We start from the raw sequence: 26322 nt of genomic DNA, 5'->3' as shown, positions 1-26322 counted from the left end.
TGTGCTTTTCTCTATTCTCAATACAAATCCTAGGATTAATTTTGCTGCAAAGTATCTTTAGGTTGTAATTAAAACTGAAGTTACTCATCCTGGTACAAGTGCCCAGACAAAAAATACATACTTATCCTACCCTATCGAAGTGTTATGAATTAAGAAGCATATGCTGCATGCAGTACTTTGAACTTAAAGCTTATTCTGTATATATGCATTCATTTAAGTTAATAAACAATAGCACTGTAGAAATTAGAGTTAGAATTGGGGAGTCTTGTGTTAAGTACAGGGGAAAAGAGGTGAAGTATGAGAATGCTTTCCTATACTCAGTGGTTTTTTTGTCATGTCTTTAAACATGCTATCCTGCAAAGAAACACTGCTACAATGATAAGTGTGATGGAGCCATTGTGAGCTAAAATATTGTCTTGTTGCAAGAAGAAACTGTACAGCTTAAGCACAGCTGGACAGAAGTAATTCAAGGTCCTGTGGGGAAATCATGGAAGGCTGCTGAAGTATGGCTCCTTACACACATATTTAAGTACATTTTAGATTAATTATCTTCTCATGATAACAGTATAAGTCTTGCCTATTACATTTTATTAGCATTTCATTATAGATGCTCATGATTGTTTTCTGTCTTTCTCTTCCCTCCATCTTAGTGGAATCGGTCGAAATTGGCCATGGGCCTCGGGTGGAAGCAGCATTTTGGCAGAATTTGGGACTTTGCATCTGGAGTTTGTACATTTGAGCTACCTGTCTGGAAACCCTGTCTTTGCTGAAAAGGTTAGACTGCTCCATCAAAATCATGTTTTAAAAGATAAATCAGTTATTCAGAGATGAATCAATGGGGAGAGATTTGGATTTTCCTCAGCTGTAAGCATTTGTCACATTTTCCCTAATTACCTTGGCACATTTTTGTATTAGAAAGTCAAAAGTATCTTCCAAAATTATTCTGATGTATGTTCATGTATATGGCCCCATAAAACATTTAATTTCTGTTTATCTTCTACATTAGTATCACATTAAGCAATCAGACTCTACAGTTTTCTTCAGTTCTTTACTTAATGGGGTGTAAACAAAACCTGACATTATATTCAGGATAATAACTGATGCCTAGAGAAATCAAAGCACCATGGTGATTTCAACAAGTTTACTCTTCAAAATGCTGTATAATATGACTGCTGTCAGTGAAGTCAGAAAACCCTTCCATTGCACTCACCTATAAGAAATATACTCGGAACTCTCTTTGCGGAAGGAAAAAAAAAATTACATCCTTAGACAAAACAGTTGTTTTGCATACTAATTCTTCCAAAATTACATTGTCTTCTGGATACTTTATACATACACGAGCTATGTGTATATAAACTCCCCTTTCCTCAACTCCCACCTGAACAATTTTGTTTTTCTTTTTGATGTACTAATAGCCAGCAAGTCCTGTTCTTTATAATACACATTAATAATTTATCTTATTTTTATTTCCTAATTACAGGTACACTTGTTTTGATTTTGTATTCTGATTGCAGCCACCCATGTTACCTAAAGCTGATATTATTGACTTAATAATCTAATTATTGATGAGACTCCAAATGTTTAGTAGTAGGTCTAAAAGCAATAGTCAAATCTAAAATTATTATTGGGTAAGAACTGAGTGGTTTTGCTGCAATACTACTGTTAGCATTCGAATAAATTTTTTAAGCAAACTAACTCCTAGCAATTTTCATGTATTTAGGGGTAAATTTAAGGACAGTTTCTCTTAAATTTGAACTGGAGTGGGGGGTGTGGATGGGTAGGGAGTGGCAGCACTGAGGAATAGCCAGAAATAAATTTGCAACATAAGTTTATTATCTTTTATGGCATTTATGGTAATTTAGTGCATAACATCTGTTCCACTTTGAGACAATGAAAGTGTGTATCTTAAAAATCCTAGCCCATGGTTCTTCTACACAGTGGCCTCGTGTTCTAGCTGCAAAATGCTGGAAATCTGTTTATGTAAGCTATTCTTAAAACCCTTTCAAGATTGCAATTCCAAAGCCCTCAGAGACAAACCATTCCAGGGCTGCTACACTTGATAAAGAAGAAGAAACACTAGAATAAGCTTTGCATGGAAGAACTCATTCATAGAACTCATTAATTGAGGTATAGGACTCATTGCAGCCTGAATTTGGGCAATGAGTACTGTCAAGATGCAGGAGGCAGTTTGTGTACCACAACAGAAATCCTTCTGCAGCTTGGTATAAGTTATCTGCTTTTTCAGTAGCTTCTTCACTGGGTCTCTAGGCACTCAGGGGTTTATAATGAAGCTGTCAGTACCTTTTTGTTGCAATTTCTGGCCTGCAGTGCTCAGGCTCCTCATTCTTCCAAGCTGCTACATTTGTTTTTCTGTGAATCCTAAAATTCAGTATAACTCATTTCATGCGCTCTGCCGTGGATTGTGCTGCTGGATGGCTCCAGCTGCTGAGCATCTGGACTGTAATTGTTTCCCCGGGCATCTCATTTGTAGTGAGCTCCTTAGCAGTGCCAGCAGAGTGCTCAGGGCTGCCTGGGTCCCTGCTGATGGGCAAGCTGGTTTTGTAGAGCTCAGTCAGTTCCAGCCATGCTCTCCTTTCCAGGAAAAACTCCTTTACAGTGCACTTCCACATCTGAACTAGGTGATAAGCTTAATATTTTACAGCATTTCTGATTTAGGTATACAATGAATATAAATGCTGATGTGTCTGAGCTTAGTTAAGGCAAATAGCCTCAGCGAATTTCAGTATCCTGTGGAGAAGGGGGATACTCTGCATGGCAACTTTGGAGCTTGTTCCTGTTGTGTTGTTTCATGGCTGACAATTGACACAGAAACTCCAGAGGTTCTCAGGAACCTGTTTGCGTGATGATATCAGCTTTTTCAGCAGTGATATAATTGCACAGAGGCATTTGGGTGTGTATGTTGAGTAAGATCAGGGAGGTTATTTTTAGGCACATTTACACTCCTGTATTTTGTGGGGAAAATGGATAAGTGCTCAGTGTTTTGTGCCTTCCACTAGGTAATGAATATCCGAAAAGTTCTAAATCGCCTGGATAAACCAGAGGGCCTTTACCCCAACTACCTGAATCCCAGCAGTGGCCAGTGGGGCCAGCGTAAGTAGCTGAAGTCTTTGCTATTATGATCTGTCTATCAGCATTCTCTTTGCAGTCATTTACTTCTTTCAGTCACTGTTATGTGTTTTCTATATAAAAAGAACTTCTATAACATATAGAAACTCACTTTATATCTGAGGTTCTATAAAATGTAAAAAATACTACAAATATAAAAATAATATTCTTACTTGCTATATTTTAACATGCTTTTTCTGAGTTTTCTGTATGACTTATGGAAGCAGGGAAATGTATGAATATGTATGACTTGGGAAAGGAATTTGTGGACTACAGAAGTCTCTTATTCGAAAATCTAAAGTGCTCTCGCTCTCTGAAGTAGCTGTATAATGGAACATTATCAGCTTGTCTGAGTCAAATTCCACATTTTCAGAGTTGTGTGGCTTCACTGAAGGGAAAAAAAAGTAATAAGACAAGTCTTTCCAGATAATGCCAGCTGTGATTTCTGTTGAAACTTAATGCCACCAACTGAGGAAAGAAACTAAACAGAAATGTGTCATGGCATTAATCCCCTTGGAACCATTACTGAAGATACCAAAATTAGAAGGAAAAGACTATAAAATACTTTAATTACTTGAATTCTTAGCCACTTCATGATGACTGAGCCTTTTCATGTTGTTCATTGTTTTCTCTGATCTCCACAACATGTCGAAAGTCTGCACAGCATGCAGGGTCATGATTCTGAAGACCTTACTGCTTTTTCTACTTTTCCTGCTTAGGTTCAGTCTGCCACCATCCTATTCATGCAACTCTGTCTTTCTATTTTTTCTTCCTTACATTATTGAATGAAAACAAGCAAGTCATGGTCTGAAAAGATATGGGCAGATTAGCTGGGCCTGTAGATTATCAGTGCATGAGCTGGTTGGGTGATGCAGCAGAGGGAAGGGACTTGGAGAGTTTTGTTTAGGATGTAGCTAAGGGGAAAGTGAGGTTCTGGACTCTTTATGGGACTGGCCACAGTCTGAATGGATAATTTTCACAAAAGCAAAGACAAGTTTCTGCTCCCTTCCATGCCTCAGACAAATACACCCATCATCCACTTCACAAGAAGCAATGGATCCCCTACTCACACTCCACCAGGCAGAAGTAGGGGACCTTAAGACAGAGGGGAGCAGAAACTCCTGTTTGTGCTCAGGCTAGCAGAAGAATTCCCTCCCAATATACCTCATCTTCCCAGGTGTCCTCATACAATAGTTATGAGGCCCTGGAATCTGAGGGTTGGGAAAAGAGAATGTTCACAAAGGCCTGTCAGGTTGGAGGGATCACCTAAGGTAAGGGAGTGTTGGAAGGAACACTTTCCCTTGGTCAAAAAGGATTGTATTAGAAAACATCTAGGCAAACTTTATATCCACAAGCCCATGAGACCTGATGGGATGCATCCGTGAATGCTGAGAGAGCTCACAGGCACTATAGTGAGGTGCTCATGATCATCTTTGAAAGGTCTGGGAGTTCGGGAGATGTGCCTGAGGACTGGAAAAAACAAAGCATCACCCCAGTCTTCAAAAATGGCAAGGAGGATAACCCAGGGAGCTACTGATCCATCAGCCTTACCTCAATCCCTGGAAAGGTGACAGAGAACCTCATTCTAGAGGCCATCTCTCTCCATATGGATGACAAGAAGTAGATCAAGGGTAGCCAGCTTTGGTTCACTAAAGGAAATCCCTCCTGACCAACCCAATTGCCTTCTGTGATGTGGCAGCTACCTGGATGGATGAGGGGAGAGCAGTGATACTGAGTTTAGTAAGGCTTTCGACACTGTCACAAGATTCTCAAAGGCAAACTCAGGAAGTGTGGCCTGGATGAGTGGACAATGAGGAGGATTGGGAACTGGCTGAACAGCAGATCCCAGAGGGTCATGATCAGTGACACAGGGTCTGGTTGGACGCCTGGCACTGGTGGTGCCCCCACGGGTTGATACTGGGCCCAGAATTGTTTAACTTATCCATCACTTACTTGGATGAAGGGGAGATGCCTTCTCAGCAAGTTCTCTGAAGACCTGAAGTGCTGATATTCCAGGGTGCTGGGCAGTGCTTCAGCAGGACCTCAACAGGTCAGAGAGATGGGCAGAGAGGAACTGTCTGAAATTCAGCAAAGACAAATGCAGGGTCCTGTACCTGAGAAATAACAACCTCAGGCACCTGTACATGCAGGAGGCCAGCCTGCTGAAAGCAGCTCTGCGGAGAATGACCTGGTGATCCCAGTGAACAACAAGGTGGCCATGAACCAGCAGTGCCCTTTTGGCCAAGAACACCAATGGCATCCTGGGCTGCGTTAGGAAGATCATTACCAGCAGGTCAAGTGAGGTAATCCTGCCTCTTTACTAAGCCCTATTGAGGTCACAACTGAAGTGCTGTGTCCAGTTCTGGGGTTCTGGATTCCTCAGTACCAGAAACAGGACTATCAGATGGAGCTAGTCTATCAGAGGGTAACAAAAATGACTGGGGACCAGAGCATCTCTCTTTTGAGGAAAGGCTGAGAGAGCTGGGCTGGTTCGGCACTGAGACAACTGAGAGGGAGCCTTATCAATGTCTCTTGAGTATCTGAAGAGAGGATGTCAGAGGTTGGACCAGGCTCTCCTCCAAGTTGCCAAGCAATAGGACAAGAGGCAATGGGGAAAAACTGATGCACAGAAAATTCTGCCTGAATATGAGGAAGAAGTTTTCTGTGCAGGTGACAGAGCACTGGAACAAACTGCCTGTCTTGCAGGTTGTGGAGTATCCTTCACTGGAGATACTCAAGAACTATTTGGACACAATCCTGTATCATGTGCTGTAGGATAACCCTGCTGGCGCAGAGAGGTTGGACTAGATGATCCATTGTGGTTCTTTCCAACCTGATCCATTTTGTGATTTCTGTGATTTTATTGATTAAAATCCCTTTTTGAAAGTTTTGTGTCACTCTGAGTTAAAATGGTGTCCAAAAAGGTCGTGCTGTTGAATTGTATTTTCCCATCAAGGCAAATGCTATTTCATTTTATGAATCAGAAGTACTCCTGTCATTTCTCAGTCTGCTATGCTGTGAGGCTTCCTGCAGGTCACTGTGCCACAAGGCCTGTGGCAGCTCAGCATGCGTGACCATCAACTGTGGTTGCATGTTGTTATAAACCCTGACATCCCTTTACAGATCTGAGACATGTGCCCAGTTGTAACATGTGTCAGTTCAGAACAGCTTTGCAAGACATAAAAACATCCCCTGGAAGTGTTAATCCTACAACAGTAGGTACTGGATTTAATTAGAGGCAATCTCAGCACCTGTGAGACAGATCCAGTTAACTCCTTTCTTGGCTTCTGTTAGCCACAGAAGCAGCTTTTTGGTGCTTCATGAGAGCAGATCTTTCAAGTGGCTGAGGCAGTTAGTGGCTCTGCCTTACGTATTTTAAAGCTGTCAAAATACTTATTCTGCCTTATGACCTTTGTTATTTCCGTATTTTTAATATAATTTTATCTTAAGCACTCCTCATTCACACGAAATGCCAGTTCTCATTGGTGTGCACAGAAAAATTGATAGCGTACATGAGCTTTGTTTTCCAATAGTGTGCAGTGTTGATGAATAAATAGCTTCCCATGCCTGTGAATGATGGGTGCAGATGTTGATGCAGGTCTATCCCTGGCATGCTGAAGCAGCAAAGGCAAGTTCCATCTTGTTACATCTCTTTCATATCAGTCGCCTCCATTCACCAGCACTGATTAACTAATTTTTTCCCCACAGAGAAGATCAGAATGTGAGACTTGAAAATATGTTATTTGAGATTGCTTTTCTGGGCTGTTTTCAGCTGATTACAATAGAAGGGAAAAACCAAACAATCAAGACCTTTTATTGGCACAAGACAGAAATATTTTCTCTTAAATATCAAGTGGAGAGGGACAAATGGTTTCTGAATGTTTCTTCTCCAGCAATGCTGTAGCTGTGAAGGCCACTGATGGATCTCTGCCATTGTTCCTGTAAATTCATTTAGCCCTTGTTTTTTTGACAGTAAACTGACAGTGATTTGCTGCAGCATGCGTCAATTGGATTTGTCTACTGCAATAATGTATATAATAACAGGGCTTATTATTGATGAAACTCTGCTTGTGCTATTTAGTTTGCAAATGTCAGAGGTTTCTATGGTAATTTATTTAAACTGTAAAGGTCATTTAAATGCTGCTGTTCAAAGATCAGCCTTTGATCATAGGAAATATTTCCATTGTTTTAAGAACCCTCTTCTCCTTTTGGATCATGAACATTTAATTTTAAAAATTATCTTAATGGGGTATAGTCTTCCCAGAATTTCAATATATCTCATTCAAAAGAGGTTGGAGAGGGGCAAAAAGCAATTCCAAACCCAGGTCTGATGGTACAATATATTTGGTAGGCAAAAGGACAGGATACGTTCAGAAAACTAATTTTTTTTTTTTTTTTTTGCATGTCACAGGTTAGTGGAGGAAAAGGATGTTGTTGATGTAGTTGAAATAGACAAATATCTATCTTCTATGTTTGCATGTCTTTGCAACCTGTCTGGAAGGTGAAGGGAGGCTTTCCATGGAGAAAAGATACAAAGGGGTATAAAAATAAATTCTCTATGTTCTTTTGAATTCTACCAACATGGGCATAACTTGAAGCTATGATCAGTTAGGTGAGCTCAGTATCACTAACCCTTCTGCATCTCACTTTATGAGATGGATCATCCCATGCGGGTTATTTTGGTTTTCTCAGAATGTTGTGGTATGACTCAGGAACTTGCTATGTGATCTGTGTAATGACATCTCCATCCTGGATTTCTTGAGTGGAATTAGCAGATCCCTACTTTGCTGTAAAATTGACAATTATAGATGAGTAGTCCTGGTAAAGCACTTCGAAATTTTTCACTGAAGACTCGATAAATGGCAAATCACTTAATTTTGTCAGGGAGCAACAAGTTTCAAAAGCTAACCTCTAGCTACTCTTCTTAATTTAATGGAACTTAGAAAAACACTTCACATGTATGTATAGTTGTAGTATTTAATGTATTTAGGGGATCTATGCAGAAATCATGATATCCCATCAAAATTTTGCCAAGAATCTTTTAGGTTCCTGGACAGTAAGTGGGTGCAATCTTGTACATGCAGGTGAGAGCATCACTAAATTTCCCATCACTGTTGCAACTGATGTTGAAAGTCTGGCTTGTGTGCTGTTGGTGTTTCCAGAGTCATGTCCTAAATTGTGCAATTGAATAATCACAGCATCTGAAGTACCAGATTGTTTCACATAATAAGCATAGGGCAGAATAAAGCAGTGTCACAGCAACAATCCTCTTTAGATGTGGTGAAGTCCTTTTTTTTCCTTCCAAGCCACTGCTGAGTTCTGAGAGCAGTCAGATGTTCAAAAATGTACTATTATTTTTAAACATATGGTTCAGCATTTTGAAATACCACTAAATAACCTGAAATTCAACTCTGCAGTAAGGAGCTAAAAGCCTTTTTTATGAAGTAACTTAAATGAAAAGTTAGTGACTAAAAGAGCAATGCCTGCACATTAAGGGAAAGCCTTTATCAAATCTGAGAACACCTTCTACTTTTTTACCCTTTTAGAATTAAAAAAAAAAAAAAAAAAAACTTAGTTTGACATGGTTTTATATGGAATAGACTACATGAATTAGAATGGACACATATAAATTGTTTTCTCTTTGCCGTGATCTCCTGCGGCACATTGTGGATATTATACTATGGCGTTTTAGCTAGATTAAAAGTATAGCAATAAAATAAATAATTCTCTGTATATACACCAGTAAAGTTTTTCCTGAGGTTCCAGGCATATGTTTATTAAAGATGTTGTAGAAATAGATCATTAAATACACTATTTCAAACTGTAATTGTATTTTATTGTCCTGGCTGAAGATGAAATTGCTGTTCAATCTCTTTCTTCCCTATTAAGATCATGTCTCCATTGGAGGGCTTGGGGATAGCTTTTATGAATATCTGCTCAAGGCATGGCTGATGTCAGACAAGACAGATGAAGACGGCAAGAAAATGTATTATGATGCTGTTCAGGTAAATAAGACATTTAAATCCCCCTTTCTATAATAATCTAATATATAGTAATCTTAAAGAGACAGGCTGTGAAGACAATATGAGAGATTTATGTATTTGCTACCACAGGGTGTTTTTTCAAAGAATTTGTTTCTGTTTTAAAAAGGACTTCTTCAAATAGAAGTGCTAGAGGAATACAGATACTATAGGAAAGGGGAGAATTTTGAAGTATAACTATTATTTTTGTTTTACTGCAATGTAGTCAATTGTCTCTGGAGGAGAGAACTATAAAAGAAGTAACAAAAAATGCATCTGCAAGTAGCTCTCAGACAGACATTCAACTCTTTTTCCTGAGTCTTTTCTAAATATATATTAATCTTGTCCTTTTCCTTTATATCCAGGAGGGAGTTCCTCTCTTGTGTTCAATTCTCTCATGTGTTTCAGCCATAAAAAGTGTTTTGACTATGGTCCACACATGGATCTATATGTTATGATAGATAATTAGAAATTAAAATAGGGGTGTCGTTTCACAATGACTTTTTGGTACAAGAGCATATATTTGTCAGCTTCTGCAAAACAGCCCAATTGTACACAAGAGAAAGTTTTATAAAATCAGAATTGTTCGTACTTGCATTTCTATAGGCTACTCTATTTATGATCCTGCTAGTCTGCACTTTGCTTTGTTATTTTCTTTAATATGCTTTTTTGGTAGAAATGACGGGTTTGAGACACCAGACTGAGACTTGGGAAGTATTCAGTTTAAATGCATATTTACAGGCTTTCCTTCCAATCCTGAGCAAATTACCTGTTTTCTCAGTTCTTTGCTTTCATATATATAGATATACATTTAAAAAGAGGATAATATTACTTCTTCTTTCCCTATCCTTTCATTTGTTATGTCTGGAAGCTGTCTAGGGCCAGGACTTTTATCTCTTATTAACTGTGTGTATCTACAGTGCCTCCATGGACAAGGCTTTGAGATGCTAAGCAATATCTGCTTATTCTTTCATCTGTCTGGAAACACACTGTCCCTAGGGAGGTCATAAGTCTCCTTTTACTTCCCATACACAAAAAGTGGTGGCATTAAAAAATATACAACCGTGGTTGCTTATTGCAACCATCTTTTTTTTCATTAGACAGGAAAGTCAGTGTGAAGATCTGAGGGAGGGTGTGATCTCTGGTGGTTGTAAATTTGACAACCAAGTGTCCTCTGCTAAGGAAATCTTGCCTTTAATTTTGTAAGTGCTGATTTGGATGCAGGCAGCCTCATCTTCACTGCTAGCGTGGCTTCAACTTCAGAGCAAAAGGTGGATCTTAAATTAGGTTTAAGTGCATTTGAGGCTATAACATAAGAACAGTGCTAGTGCTGTTGTAATTGCTCAGACATTGGGTTGGCAGCCAGAGAGAACAAAGTGTGTGAAATTATCAATTCATCTTACCACAGAAGACATTTTGAAGCACCTCAAAGCTGCTTCTAGCATTCTACTTCCTCTGGTATAAAAACACCAGGTTTTTGTCGAGGTCTCAGCAGGGAGCAGAAGTGGTGACAGCCCCCACTTTACAGGACCAGTTCTCCCTGCTCAGATTTCAGCTGGAGGAGCAGAATTGCCTGTTCAGCAGCATCACTGAATGTGACAGTATCAATGGCAGGGTCTCAGCTCTGCTGCATATGACTGTATTTAAAGTACCTATTTTCTCAATACTTTTTAGCAGTACTAGCTCAGAAACATTCCGAGCATTGTGTCTGACCAGACTGTTAAGAGTTTGAGAGGACCTGACTAAAACCAGATTTCCTTATGCTGCTGGCTGTTGCTATTTCCAGTGTTTTCTGATTGATGGCACTCCTGTTGCCTGTTTTCTGTACAGAGGTACATCTGTTCCAAAGCTGTAAGTGCACATGCAGCATTAGGAGTTGCAGCTAGATGTTGTAAAGTGCTTGTGCAGAAAGCAGCAGCAAAGTTTCAGCTTCACAGAAGCTGCAGGATGATTAGGCCCCACTGAGATTCCAGGTTCTTCATTGGAGTAACTATCCTGATTTGAAATCCATCCTGGTACTGACTTCATTGCTATCGATCCATTACTTACCTAAATTAAAGCTGATTTAAGTGTCTGCGCAAGCTGCAGTCTTTCTTTACAACTAAGGCTGCAGGGTTTGGGCATTCTGAGTCTGCTTGGTATTTTCTTAGCGAAATTTCCCCCAGTGCTCTCAGAATCTTTTTAAGACTCTGCCAAAGGGAGCAGCATGATTATTCCTGGCCATTCAGTCCAGCACATACCCACCAGATTCTGAAAGAGTGATGTGAAGGCTTGATGCCTAATTCAATATCTTCTGCTATCCAGAAACCACAAATGAAAATATATGGTGAGTTATGTAGTTCACTGTGAAAAGCTGAAATCTATTTAGGTGGAGCTTAGGGGTTATTTTTCACATTGCTTTGTAAATCATATTAAAAAAAAAAAAAAGGAATGCTCTCCATTAGAATTTTTGTATCACCTATAGATTATATAATGGCTTAAGTTAAAAGCAATAACTAAGATGTCAGACTAGATTTAAAAGCTGCTTCTGCTTGCCACAAAAATGCATATATGGCTGAAGCCATTTAAAGAGTTTATTTGTAATAGGAAAAGGGACCAAGATAGTATTGTTTTGAATACCAGAGCATAGTATGAATGTATGAGGCCATCAGAGGGATTCATAAACTGTAGAATTCACACAAAAAGACAAGTGAATGTATTTTTAATGAAAGTTATTTTTTCTCTTTTGAAAAGTAATACAAATAATGTCCTGTTTCACATTATACATGAATTAAGAGATCTTTCTAAACTGGTTTCAATGGATAGCATGTGACATTTAGTTACAGAACAAATATGTATTCACCTTTTAGCTATATTTTGAAGAAATGACAGCCAGTAGAATAATCCATCGGTCTTTGCAAGTATCCAGGACAGAAATCATCTCACTCTTCTCAGTTAACAAGCTGATCTCTGAGACACAATTGTGTAGGTTTATAAGAAAATTTAGAGCAAAAATGGTCCTTGTGGATTCCCTTATATCCAGCAACAGCAGTGTCACAAGGAACTGCATCAAATCCTTCCCTCTTAAGTGTGTCAGCCCTCATTTTCTAAGCTGAAGGGCAATTTTCCCTCTATTCCTGTAAATTGTCTCACACTTGATGTCTGATGGTCAGGTATCTTTTCCAAATTTTCCCATTACATTTATTTATGGACATTTCTGCAATCTTTCTGCATCTTACATATGTATTTATTCTCTCTCTCTGACTCTGTCTTCATCACTTTCTCAGTGTAGTTCTAGAGAAGTGACATATCTAGAGACTGTAAAGAGAATGGTAACTCACCTCAGAAGAACTTCACAGGAAAAGGGGAAGTCCTCGCCAGCACTTCCCAAGCAGCTCAGTTCAGTGCAGCCCTTGGTGGCCCTCTGGTTTCAGTGAGGGAAAGCAGCTGCTTTCTGCAGTTTTACCTTCAGTCAAGGTAGCCAGTTCACTTTTAGACATTTAGATTTTTTATTATTTCTTAATGGGTAACAACTGCTTGGATGATCCTGACAAGAAAACAAGTGATTTCTGCAGAACATAGCACATGGAAATGGAAACAATGGAAATGGCCAAAAGAGAAACATGTGTTGTGAAGCAGTGCCACGGCCACTCTGCCAGATTTCAACACCATTTCAGAAATTGCTGCTAGGCTGGGTTGCACAATTAAGCAATCCTGTCAATGCAGTAAACTTCTGTCAAAAGAGGAAAAGTAATTTCTGGCCTCAGGATTCGGACAGAAAATACAGAGAATTAATTTTTGAGAGTGTTTAATATTTTTTTGGCACATTGCTATTGGCAGTTTGCAAACTGAGTATATATATCAAAGCTAGTCTCCAAAGGTAGTGATTGGGGGATTTGGGGTATATTTATTGGGTATTTTGATTGGGAGATTTTGTGTGTATTTAACTGTCAGAATTAAGTAGTGAATATTTTTCAGAACTTCTGATTTCAGCCTTTCAGAGAAGTAAAAAAAATTATGGAGACTCTTTTCTCCTTGAAAGGAGAGGGAAAATGAAGTGTTGTTAAGCAAACTGAAAATGTGATATTGGCAGACAGGCATTTTTCATCTCTGGTGTTTCATGAGGATATGTTTAACTGAGGTGACAGTCTGGTGGCTGGTATGCAGTCTACATTTAGCTGCTTGAAGTGATTTGCTGTGTGATCATAGGGGGCTTAAAAACTACATAACTGATGTGGACAAAGAGAGAACAGCAACAACTCAAATATAATGGTTTGTCATACTGGGTAAAGCTAAAAGTGATTAATGACTTGAATATTCAATACTTGAGCATTTGTTGGCATTGAAGAAAATACAGAAACAGGGCGGGCAGGATGCTGCAATAGCAGCCCATGCTAGAACGAAGCAGTTGGTACCCAGCATTCCCACTGCATATTTTGTTTTGAGGTTTTTTTTTTTTTTGGTGTAGGAGGTGGGAGGCAACTTAGCTGAATGTAACTTAAATGTGCTAAAATCAATAAACATGCAGTTTTGTTAGCTGTCATGTTTAAAATACTTATCACCCAGCTGCACTGGTGTTGTGCACATAGAGATAGTATGGCTGCATTATGTAGGAACACAAGATTCATTACACTGAGCAGATGAGAACGTCCAGAGGACTCACTGCTTCTTGTTATTCTCTTCACAGTATTTCCCCTCTCAGCACGAGCTTTCAGACTCTCTACAAATGCTTACACAAAGCATCAAGGCTAAAGACAGGCTTCTGCAGATTTTTTAATTGTTAGTGATTTACTGATAACTGCACAGTGTCTTAAGTTTTGGACCAGATAAGGTACTTATTTAAATTTTTGTTTATTTATGACTATCAGGAGAAGCAGCAAGCTGTAATGTTGTTAGTTTTTAAGTAGGATTTTAACTAGAAAAGTCTAAAGAGCAATTGTATGGGTTTTGCTCATGGCTTTGCTATTTTCAGAGCAGCCATGTCCTTACTAGTCATGCTATTTTCCCTTCCCTTTTCTGATAACAAAAAAAAAAAAAACTTGTCTGAATCAACCGATATCCTGAGTATTCAGTACATGCATAATGTAACATTTTGAGAGTGACTTGATTTGATTCATGCCAGACCATTATTACTGTTTTAAAATAGGAATACATTTATTCTTGTAAGACACGACATTTAATACATTTAGAGCTATTGCATTGGTGTTCTGAGAGACACTAATAGATCTATTGAGTGAAAAAAATAATGATTTTCAAACACAAGTAAATAGTCCGTTTTTCCCTAGAACTTAATCATCTTGTTAGTGATCAATTGAATAGGTATCACAGTAGTTCAATGTCTGCCAATGATTCCCCTTTAAAAAATTTAGGTACCTCCATTATAAGCACTCATATTTCATTGCACATGTAAGTTTGGCTACCTAACATATCTAAAGTCCAAAATAAGGAAGTGCTTTGGTGCTTTTAAAATGTTTCTTATATTTTGTGTTTAACTAAATGAAAGTTCTTCTGTGTTCAGGTTTCAGTTCTGATTTTTAAAGTTCAGTTTAGTAAGCAGTGAGGACCTCAGCATAAGACACTACTTTTCTTTGGTAGAAGTATTCAAATTGTTTGTAACAAGGACTTGAACTTCTTATTCCATCAATAAACTTTTTGTAATGAACTCACTGGAATTTGCAATAAAAGATAAATTTGATTAATTACAAATGTTGAGAAAGAAAAGTATCTATTGCATTAGATCAACTAAACAGAGAAAATGTAAGGGAAGTAAAAAAAGTAACAAGAAAGCAGACAATTTACTTAGAAACTCACAGAATGTAAACCCGCAGCAATCCAGCTGCTCTGTGCTGTTTCAAAGCAATAAAATGTACTGGTGCAAGCTGTAAATATTAAAATAAATAAGTAAGCAATTGACATTATACATCTTTGAATTATTGGAAATAACACATGGTAGAATTCTCTTTCATCCTCACAGTTGCTTCAAATGATCAAAATGCTGTTTATGAAAATTCCTAGGGGAAGAAAAATATATTAAAAGTTTGAACAGAGATAATTTATAGCGCTTTGTTATGAAGATGCCTGCAGTGCTGTAATTATCCACAAAACAGACATTATAAACCCTTGAAACTTAGAATCATATTTTTGAAGTTTCAAATTTCTTAAGGTATGAAAATATAGAACTGTATTGCTGGGCAGTTTTATCTCCAGCTACAGTGACATCTTGAGGCAGGAAATGAAACCACCTGAATTTTGTTAAAACAGCAGTAATCATTGAAATTCATTAATCATAATTAAGAAGATATTGTAAAAGGAGAGGTAAAATGCCTAAGAGCTAGAGGTAGCAGAGCTGTGGGGTCGCATTGCTGTTTGAGGTCTGTAATTTGTTATCTCAGCTCCACCAGCAGAGTTAACTCTTCTGTGGCACATGTCTGTTTAGAAGTTGAGCAGCCTTGAGGAACAGATCATTTTTCCTAAGAAGCCTCCACCTGTTCTCTGCAGGCTCTCAGTTAATGTTTTTGTTACCTGTCAGTGTAATCCAGTGTAAAGAGAGAACACCTGTAAAAATAAGCTTTTTGATTAGTTTTTACGTCATTGAACAGAGAGATGATTCAGTTCTGGGTCTTCTGTGTTTCCCTATAAATAATACATTCTAAACAACTCAAAGGGTAAATGAAGGACTTTGCAACCACAAAATCAAGTCAGGGATGGATTGAAGGGGGTGATAAAGACATAACTTAAGATATGTGAAAAGCTTGAAGACATGAAGAACTGAATGAAGAAGAATGGTTATTTATTAGGAGGGTCCAATTCTGCTTAATTTTGCAAGGGTAAGAATTGGCAGTATAATGTATAGGTTAAGGAACAGGCTGATAAGCAGAGAACACAAAACATATTGCCTTAACAATGAGGGCAGAAGGGGGAGGAATTCATGTTGGGAAAAACTGAAGAGTTTCTCCTTTATGCTGTCAATAACAGATATTACACAAATGTGCAATTTGCAGTTCTGTAGTTGAAACCATTCCTAATGTCTCATTCACTGTGACAGATAGGCAAGGGCATAATTTTAACATGCAAACTCGTGAAAAAGATGCCAGTAGTAATGCAAGGAGCACTTGAGTCACAATTCAAACTGTAAAAAGAACTGTTAGTGTTTCTAATTGAGTGCACAAGCATTTATACAGTTGTTGCATTGAAGGAATAATTTCCGACAAGATGGAGAAAAAAGTAATTTGGCTGAAGGCTTTACTGCAGTGAGGTCTGTAAGCAGAGCCTTAGGTAAAAGCTTAAAAAGAAAAATTGCCAGGAACTGTATTAGCTGTAAAAAGTTATTCTGGCTCTAAGAGCTTATGGGTACATGACATACTGTATACCATACCAGCTTTACATGTAGTAAATGTATTTCTTTAGACATTCTACATGGAATGTTTATTTACCTTAAGTTTCCCTCTCCTTTTTTGTCCCCTGCAGCCTCAAATCAGGTTGTCTCAATTTTTTTTTTGTTTTTTCACTCCCAGGTAGCATTTGCTATTGCTCCCTTTGGTTACATATATTTTTAGCTACCTTTCACTTGCTTAGAGCTTGAAAGCTTCCAGGAATGAGGCATCCACAACTTCTCTGGGCTGCAAGTTCCAGTGCCTCACCACTCTCACAAGAAAGAACTTTTCTTTGATATGTCATCTAAATCTACCCTCTTTCAGTTTGAAGCTATTCCCCCTTGTCCTGTCACTACATGCCCTTGTAAAAAGTCCCTCTCCATCTTTCCTGTAGGCTCCCTTTGGGTACTGGAAGGCTGCTGTTAGGTCATCCTGAAGCTGCCTCTTCTCCAGGCTGAACAATCCCAATTCTGTCAGCCTTTCCTCATAGGAGAGGTGCTCCATCCTTCCACTTGATCTGCAAACAGTGCAGGAAGGAATTATTTGTAGATGGGGAGCAAGTTGAAATAGACCTGAAATTCCAATAAACGTGTCTCTTGAAGTGAGTACATAATTATATCAAAATAAAAATAAGTTTATTTTAAGTATGAAATTCAGAATCAATTGTACCAGACAGATCTTTTCACTTGGGTGGCTCTTTGTCACCACACTACATATATTCTCCTTTTATGATAACTTGTTTTACTGACTTGATTTCCCTGCCAGAACTGCACCCAAAGCACTGCAGATAGCAAGTAGCATTCCCCTATGGGAACATAATCCTTCCTTCCTATCCTGCTCTTAAACTTCAGATTTCATGGCTGGGTAAAAATGCATCATGACCTAGCATGCTCTTAACAAAGACAGACACACTGGTATAGGTATTATCTAGCACTCGGGGACCCAGGATGCTACAAAGCATGATAAGGCATCCAAGTGTCTGTAATAGATCTAATAACTACCTCATAAAAACAGCTTTAAATAAGATGGTTACATAATAAAATAGCTTTTAATAGACATATGTACTAGTTCTTAATAGGCCCCATTTATAAAACAGAGATGATTTGCTTTACTAAACATGAATACTTAAATTGGAAATATATTTTTATTTTGTGACATTCTTGGCATCAATCAACATCAATTTGTTAGTTTCTTAACATGAGTTTGTTAAAATAATTTTAAAACTCTTGGAAGTCATCCTTTTTCAGCCTGAATTTTAATCTTGAGCCAAAAGAGAGGAAAAAACTTATCAACACTAATTGGTATCACGAAATCCATTTTTATACTACAAGAGTCAACTCTGGTCTAGTTAATATAGTTCAGAAATGCATCATTGCTATTATGTCAATCAGTTACAGTAATATTTCATTCTGGTTTTCAGTCATTACTTAAAAAAAAGCAACATAGGTAAATTTAGTTATCAATCTATTTTTATAGTTGCTTACTTTTTAAATAAAATTCTGACCCAACAGCTAAGTGACCAGTAGAGTTATTGCCTATTTTTAGAACTGTTGTTTTGGTGAGATGGAAGATACCATGCTGAAAGGTTAAATGTAGGTAGCTTGTTGTTAGAATGTCCAAATAGGTCTGAAAGCTATTTCACACAAAATTATTGTGTGTTTTCTCACCTTTCCCCCTTTCACATCTAATTCCTCTTTTTATAGGTTAAATTTTGCAGGGTTTTTTAAAAGCCAAATTTGTTTAATGCACAGGAATTTTCATTATTTACTTCTGGTTTAAAATTTAGGTATGTTTTCCAGTAGGTACCTAGTAGTAAAAGCATGCAATCAAGGTGGAAACAGGGGTAGAGGAATTTTCTGAGCTAATAGTGACTCTGGATCTGGGCAGAAAACATCCTTACTAAGTGTTTTGCACCAATATTACTGAAAAACAAAGTATAGTTTTCAATGTGATGTTCTTGGCAGAAGAAAAACAGTATGTAAAATCTGCAATTATTCTGCTGATGCTTCTAATTTAGAGAGGATTTTTAATGCTTATAAGAACAACCTTTAACAAATGCTTAAATGAGGAGAACTACAATCACTGCTTTCTCTTTAGAAAATCTTGGCTTTTTTGTTAATAGTTGTCTGTAGTAATATTTTTTTAATGGTTTTTCTCTTGTATAATGCATGTTGAGTACTGTTTCTGGATCTTATGATTTCAACAGAACAACCAGAGCACTAATGGATAGCTGAATGTATGACAGTTATCTCCTCTCCATTACTTTTTTTGAGAGTACTATCTTACTTTCATTGTGGGCTTCTAATTAATGTGCTCTTCTGCATCTCCTCTGTTGTTTTAATTCTGTTCCTCCCACGATGGCAGGTTGCCTTCCTGGATTTTGTAATTAGTGACCATACATTGCTAACATCATCAGCTTCCAGATCCCACTAGATTTGTGTATTTTTATTCTGCTTAGGGCTTTTTTCCAGAGATCTCCGTGAGACCCTGCTCTTCATAGATAAGTGGAGGATTTCAGTTTGGGAGGGGAAGCCCATTGGACTTTGGGAATGCTGTCTAGACTCAGAGGCCTAACATCATTCACTGCACACACTGAACCATGTGTTTTGAATATGAGTTATGACTGCATATAATTTACATTAAATTATATCAATAGCCACCTCCTTTAAGTCAGAATTAAAATGAGAAATACAGAAGCTGAAGTGATGGCTAATAACTATTGAAAGTTAAATGACTATTAAAAGCTAAATTACCTGAAACTGCGCAATGTAAAAGGGGGAAAAAATAAAATACTTCAAAATTTGAAGTGTATTTTGTAGGTGTTTCCAACATTTTTATAAAACATACTCTGTAAATTGCTTGAAGTTGAAGCAAAATTAGTCATCATTACTGATATATGTTTATTTGCCTTGGTTTGGCTGCACTTTGAAGTTAGGCTGGCTTCTATTGTCCATTGCACTTTATAAGCAAAAGCAATAGAGAGCAAAAACAGCCAACATACAAGACAGATTTGTCCTTTGCACTTTACCAAATGGGCCTTTGGTTTGAGATCGTGTCCTGCTGCAGGCCATAGAGACCCACCTCATCCGAAAGTCGAGCGGGGGCCTGACGTACATCGCCGAGTGGAAGGGCGGATTGCTGGAACACAAGATGGGACACCTCACTTGTTTTGCTGGAGGCATGTTTGCTCTGGGAGCAGACGGAGCCCCCAGTGACAAGACAGGCCATCACATCGAGCTGGGTGCTGAAATTGCCAGGACTTGCCATGAATCCTATGACCGTACGCGTGAGTACCGTATTGCAGAGTTTGGCTGCACGGCGTGCCTTCATGAAGGCAGCCACTGGTGTTTTTGCATAAAGCTGAATGAAAATTGTAGCACACTGAGAAGTGTTCATCCCTTCTGAGCAAATGCTGCCTTGCTTTAAGAGTAACTTTTAAAATGGCTGCTCTGTTTTATAAATAATTTCTGTGTACCTGAAGCATATCTCCTCCCTGTAGTAATTGACATGACAGTTACATAACAGTAATTAACAAGCTTACTTCACTGTGCCAGCTTCTGTATAGCTGAATACAAGTAAGAGATGGACTCTGTTCATTTATGCATCAATATAAATATTACTTATGTTTTATGCACAAAATAATATTTTACACTCAGTTCTGTTGATACAATAGAATAGTTCTGCAAACAATAGAATTGCATAAAGAAAAAACTGTGGCAGCATTTTAGGTCCCAGAGTGTATTTTCAAGTTTGATACAGAAAAGTAAATATCCTCATCTTTTAGGCAAAATTTCACTTGTTGCTAGTTACATGAAGTCTTCCAGAATGCAAATGTTAGCACTGATGTTCAAACTGTAACTGCCATTTTAGGCATTGGTGAAGAACAGCTCTCTCCTACTCCAAATTATTTATAAAATATTAAAAACAGGAGGAGCTGCAGTATCTTTCACAAATTATATCATTTTGGGTAACCTGGCTTTGTGCCACATAAAAGCCTAGCTTGATTTGGTAATTTGTGGAGTTTGATTTGGTTACATAATTTGTAACCTTTTTAATGCTTTTATTTTAGTCTGTGCTTTTTTTATTGGCTAGGAATGAAACTGGGACCAGAAGCCTTCAGATTTGATGGTGGTGTTGAGGCCATTGCTACAAGACAAAATGAAAAATATTACATCCTACGACCAGAAGTCATAGAGACCTACATGTACATGTGGCGCCTCACTCACGATCCGAAGTACAGGGAGTGGGGATGGGAAGCTGTTGAGGTAATGCCCGATTGGACTTTTTTGTTGTTAAGTCCGAGTAATATTGTTAACCGAGCTATTGAATGATATCTGGACATTGTTCAGCAGTTGGAAGCTGAAGATTTATTTTAAATCAGAGCTATCAATTCAGATTTCCAGTAATTCATTTGCCAAATAGATGACATTTTGACAAAACCAAAAGCTGCTGATATTGTATAATAGAAACATACCTTGTGATTTCTCTTCTTAAATACTTCTAAGATTAGGAGTCACATTTGGATGCACTGTCCAAGATGTTGAGTGTTTCTGCATGTGAATGGAAATTGCATACATGTGTCAGATTTGGGCCTTGGATATGGAAATAAGTTTTATGAAATGTATTTTCAGTAATAGCATGAAGATGATTTTAATTAAGGTGACAAAGGCCAGGATGAAGGACTAGATAGTACCAAACAAAACCATGTTACTTTCAAGAAGCGTAAGTTATATGGACAAAACTTCTTAAATGGCAGCAATCTCTTCTAGATTTGATTTTTTTTTTGTCCCACTGGCCTTTGAGCTTCAATCAGTCATGCTGAACCTAGCTATTTGTTTTTGTCTTCAAACACAAATAGCACAAGCACAAGCCTTCCAAAAGGGCAGCTAGTCTGCACGGCAAAGAATGGACTTGCCAAATCCATTGTTTCCCTTATTTCAGCAGTTAATCACTCTTATTCTTAAGAGTCCTTTAGATTTACCATGCTTCATCCTCCAGGTATGGGTCCTTATTACACTTCTCTGCAGTTCACTTCTGTCCTCCTCGCACAGATGCTGCCATTGCTAAATTAGCTGATATCTGATAGGAAATACAGCAAGCTGAAGAACATTATTTTTCTGGCTCTGTGTACTTAGCAAAAATGAAAAAAAAAATCAAAACTCTCTGCAGTATTTTGTTCATAGTGACCTCTCTTGTACAAAGATATTGCTTTCCAGGATTTCAAAAATATCCTGTTTGTCAATTTACCCAACACCTTTTGCTTCTAGAAGTGTATGATTACAACCTTCTTGGAGGGGTTTACACCACTAGTTATAGAAGGTTGCTTTACTCCAAGGGTAGAACATGTAGACTTGTGTCATACAATTTCTCATCCGTAAGGGACCCTGCTAGAGAGCTGTTACTGGGTTATGACCCCATAAACCAAACTCCCTCCAGAGCAACCAAGATCTGTAAATGTATTCAGTATTCACTGTGTAGATGTTGATCATATCAGAAATGTGCAAATCCTGTTGAGCATTGTGGAAAAAAAGGTTATTTCAAGTCTGGTAATTAGATATCCTCCAGGAATTAAATTTAAGGCAAAATCTGATTTCCAAAAAAGAATAGTGGTATTAACTATGTTTATATTCTCAAACTTCTTGCTTCAATATTCACAATTGTTCCATACTTGCATTGAGCACTGTATTCAGCTAGGTAGAGAGCAGTTATTTAGGGCATTGTATTTGCCTCCCTCAGGTGTTGGCTCTGGGGGGCCCTGAAACAATATGCTTCTGAATTACTAATTCCAAAGCAATTTGGGTTTTAAAACCTCTAATTTAGAGGGCTGTTCCCTTACTTTCTTCTGTGCTAACACCACCCATAGGCACACGTTTTACTACTGGGATCTTCCCAGGCAGGTTATAATTGGCATATTTACAATGGCTGTTTGTGGAAGGCATCCCATCAGGCTTCAGCAATGCCAACTGTTTCTTCTCCAGGAGATGTTTTTCCTGACTCATTGTTACTACCCACACTGATAACATTGTTATAAACAATTGAAATGTTTTCCTTTTTATTATTCTTTACCCATTTGGCTCAGTTTGTTTGTGTTTCTTTCAAGTTGGTACACTTGTTTGCATCCTTCTCCCTTGCCAGTGTCCCTTGTTTAACATTCTTGTGGTTATTCTCAATCTGGCTCTAACACAGCCTGTGTGGGGGAGATGCAGCTGGTCCCTTTCTGCCCAGGGCCCATCTTCCACTGTCCTAACGTGCAGTTGGGTGTTTTATAAAAACAAATCTTACAGCTTTCCAGAACTTACTCAGTCAGTTGTAGGTTTAAAATTTTTTTCTTCCTATTCTTTCTTGCTGTTTATAGCCATACAATTCTACCTAATACAGTATTTTTTTGTTACAGCACATAGCATGCTAGCTTACCATAACTATGTCATAAATTCTGTTCCCTCTTGCTCCTTAATGTTGTCCCAAAGGGTACCTGACCCATTCTGTACTCAGGGAAACACCCAGCCACTGAGGGTCATTGGTTTAATTACCAGTGCCTGTTGCACAAAGGGGAACCTGAGATTGAAACAAGAAAAAAGAGGAAACAAATGTTCACATAATTTGGGTTTTGTCCAAGAAAAGTTGTTCTTCATGTCTTTCATGTTCTTTCATGTCCACTTTTAACTCATTTCTCTGACAATAAGAATTCATTAGGTTTTTTTCCCAGTGCCCTTGTAGTAGAAAAGGAGGCTGTTTTAGAGTCATATCTTCTAAACTCTGACAAGTCTCTTAAGTCTTTCTGTAACTTTATAGACTAAAAATATGCTATAGCCTCCTCTTTTTTTCTTTGTGAATTTGCTTTGCTGCTTTGAGTCCAAGATAATTTTGTATGTCCTTCAGAAGCTGGAGAAAATGCAGTTATGACCACCAGCAATATCCACTCTTACTGAGTCAGAAAGGTTTTATCAGCTTAGCTCATGAAAGCCTCCCTCTCTGCATTATAAATGTGGCACATATTTTAAATTTGTAGCACTTCCTTTGTTTTTCCCTTTATGATAGTTTGAGACTGTCAGCCAGTTTTCACTGTGCTTGATGTTTTCCATTACTGCATCATAACTGATCCTAGCCATCCCCATTTTCTGAGAACTAATTATTTAAAATGTGTTTGATTGTTTCTTCCTGCCCACCACTACCCCTATCACTGTGAACATCACTTTACTCTCAAACTGCAGGAAAGGGCACAAAAGCCCATCACTGCCAGGATGGCTAACAACCTAGAGCCTTTTTATCCTACTAATCCTGCAGGTGGATGTCCTGTTCCTTTAGTTAGGTGGAAAGTAGCTTTGAGGGATGAGATGCTTTGTATTTGCATCAAGCAGATCCCACCAACTTCCCCCATATATGGGGCAAGTTACCCCCTTAGTTTACCTCATAACAGTGCCTCCAGGTACCTTTATGATGCCTCTGAACTCAAAGAATGCTCTAAGTTGGTTAGAGCATATAAATGGTAAATGCAGTTTGCTTTTATTTTACCTGGCCCTTTTTAGAATGCAGATATTTCCTTGCATAGTAGCCTATCCTTCAAGTCCTGCTTCTGCTGTGCCTTGAAAAACATCATCTTTTGTTTAACATTGAAAATCCAGACACAGATGCAGAATTTTGAATTCGTTGCAGGTTGAAGTAGACAAGAGGGAAGGAATACCAGCCAGAGGAAATTACCTCTTTAAACTTAAGTATATTTGCCACTTAGTAAATGTGTCCAGGAAAATTAAAGAACCTAAAGACACATAAGAAAAGAAAAATAGGCTGTTATATTTTAAAAGATCTCTTCTGGAGAAAAATCCCTTTTAAATATACAATAGGCAGCTTACTCTCCAGTGAAAACTAAGGAGAGCCTGACGTGCAAGCCTAATGTGTGCACACAGCTACAGGGACTCCAGCAAAATCAAGGACATTTAGGATATCTACTCACAGCAAAACACAGATCTTAAAGAGTCTTTAGAGCAGAGGAAGGTGATGAATTCTTCAGTAATTATTAGTGACTCTTGGTCCCATCTGTCTTCTGAAAATACTTATTCTGCCTGGTTTAGATATAGCTTCTGCCTTGCTTTTTAGCTTGTGTGTTTTGAAATGCAGCATCTTTCCCTAAATAAAATCTACACATCCTGTACTCACTTCAGTGATATTTATAGTAACTTCAGAAAGGGAGGGACCAATTTTCTCCTGGCTCTCTCTTTGCGGGGGATAAAGCCCCAGGTATTTCTGCCTGAAAGTTGTTCCAATGCCTTTCAGAGAAATCTCCACATAAAACACCTTTTTTCACAGTAGGGTGGCCCTGAGTGAATGCAGCCATCCACAATCCTTACTGTCATTTCCATTGCGAGAAGTTATTTAGGGTTAAGTAGCATTTTCTCAATTTGGTTTTGAATAGTGAGTTGTTTTAAATATAATCATCTTAAATTCTCTTTACTCCTTCCTTATACTGTCTGATCCCAGAGAGTTGTTATAAAAGAGAATAAGAAAAATTAAGAGTAAGAATACTTGTGGCCTTGATAAATACATAAATTATAAGGAAAAAAAAACCTATTCATTCTTACTTTTAAATATAGTAGTGATAAGATAACCAATATTCAAATAAGGTATTGGATAGCAGTATATTTAAAGAAGTTATGGCTCATATATAGGCATATAGGTACCACCTTTCTGTTGCAAACACCTAAGATAAAGAAAAGCAACAAAGTTTATTAGTCCCACTGTAAATACCTTCTACAGTTCCAGAATATTTTTTGCTCTTTTATGTATACTCTTCATCAGATCTTTTTTCTCCTTCATAAATACAGGACATTTGTGTGAGCAGAAAAGAAATTGTATTTTTAGGTGGCCCATATACTTCTTTTTATTGTGAAATAGGAATCAGTAATCTGTTTTACACCTTTTAACTGAATAAAGAGTTTGGAAACTAGCTAGAGAAAAACACATTTTTATTGTTACAGCTAAATTATGTTGTGTTAAGTCCTGGATTTCTGTCTACTCCTGTGTAACAGACAAAGCTTTTTCAGAGAGGTAGCAAAGGAAAATATGACTTCTGCACAGGAAAAATTCAGTCAGAGCCCAATATCAGTGGTTTCCCACTGAAAAATTAAATAACTGCAAAGAGAAGCCATACAACTTACACAGAAAATGAAGTTGCCTTTCCTTTTTTTGAAGGGATTTGCAGGAGGTAAGGAAAAGACTGATCTTTACTATGGTGTTCAATTATGTCACAATCATTTTAAGTACCAAAATATGACCAGAAAAGATATAGGTAACACAATTTCCAAAGGCTGAGAGACTGGGAGAGAAAGGCTATTGTTACTCCTATAAAAAGAAGAAAAAGAATACAAGTGAAAATCCGTATGTCTTTAAATCCATACACCCAATACATCTTTCCTTCTGAAAGCTGGTTTGTGTTCACTTTTTATTCATTTATTATTTTGCTTCTCTTCCTAAATATGAAATTAAACTGCTATGCTTATGTCTTTTTTTAAAAGAGTTTTCTATCTAGACACTTACCAAGTTTTCATCTCTTTATCAAAAGAATTGTGGCAATTGTTTTTTTGCTAGTTTTATTGTCAAACAGAAAAACTGACCTATTATTCATTTTGTTAATCCCACTGATTTGGGTGTTCTCTTCCCTGCTTCAGGCACTGGAAAAGCACTGCAGAGTAGACGGTGGCTATTCTGGCATTAGAGATGTTTATAATAATCATGAAAGCCATGATGATGTGCAGCAAAGTTTCTTCCTTTCAGAGACACTCAAGTAAGTTAAGCAAGTTGACTTTTATTAATGTGAAGTAATTCTGTGT

General features: G+C 37.8%; 1 protein-coding gene across 1 annotated transcript in view; it reads left to right on the top strand.

Annotated features, from left to right (window-relative positions):
- MAN1A1 (mannosidase alpha class 1A member 1) overlaps positions 1–26322 on the top strand; it is a 138825-nt gene that overhangs the window by 108283 nt on the left and 4220 nt on the right. The window contains exons 6-11 of the mRNA XM_030267798.4: positions 651–774; positions 3018–3111; positions 9016–9131; positions 19565–19784; positions 20591–20763; positions 26161–26276. Coding sequence (XP_030123658.4) covers positions 651–774; positions 3018–3111; positions 9016–9131; positions 19565–19784; positions 20591–20763; positions 26161–26276 — 843 coding nt within the window. The remainder of the gene's footprint in view (positions 1–650; positions 775–3017; positions 3112–9015; positions 9132–19564; positions 19785–20590; positions 20764–26160; positions 26277–26322) is intronic.

This window comes from Taeniopygia guttata, chromosome 3 (assembly GCF_048771995.1).
Source record: "Taeniopygia guttata chromosome 3, bTaeGut7.mat, whole genome shotgun sequence".
In the NCBI taxonomy this organism is placed as follows: domain Eukaryota; kingdom Metazoa; phylum Chordata; class Aves; order Passeriformes; family Estrildidae; genus Taeniopygia; species Taeniopygia guttata.
This window is presented reverse-complemented; position numbering and strand designations above follow the sequence as displayed.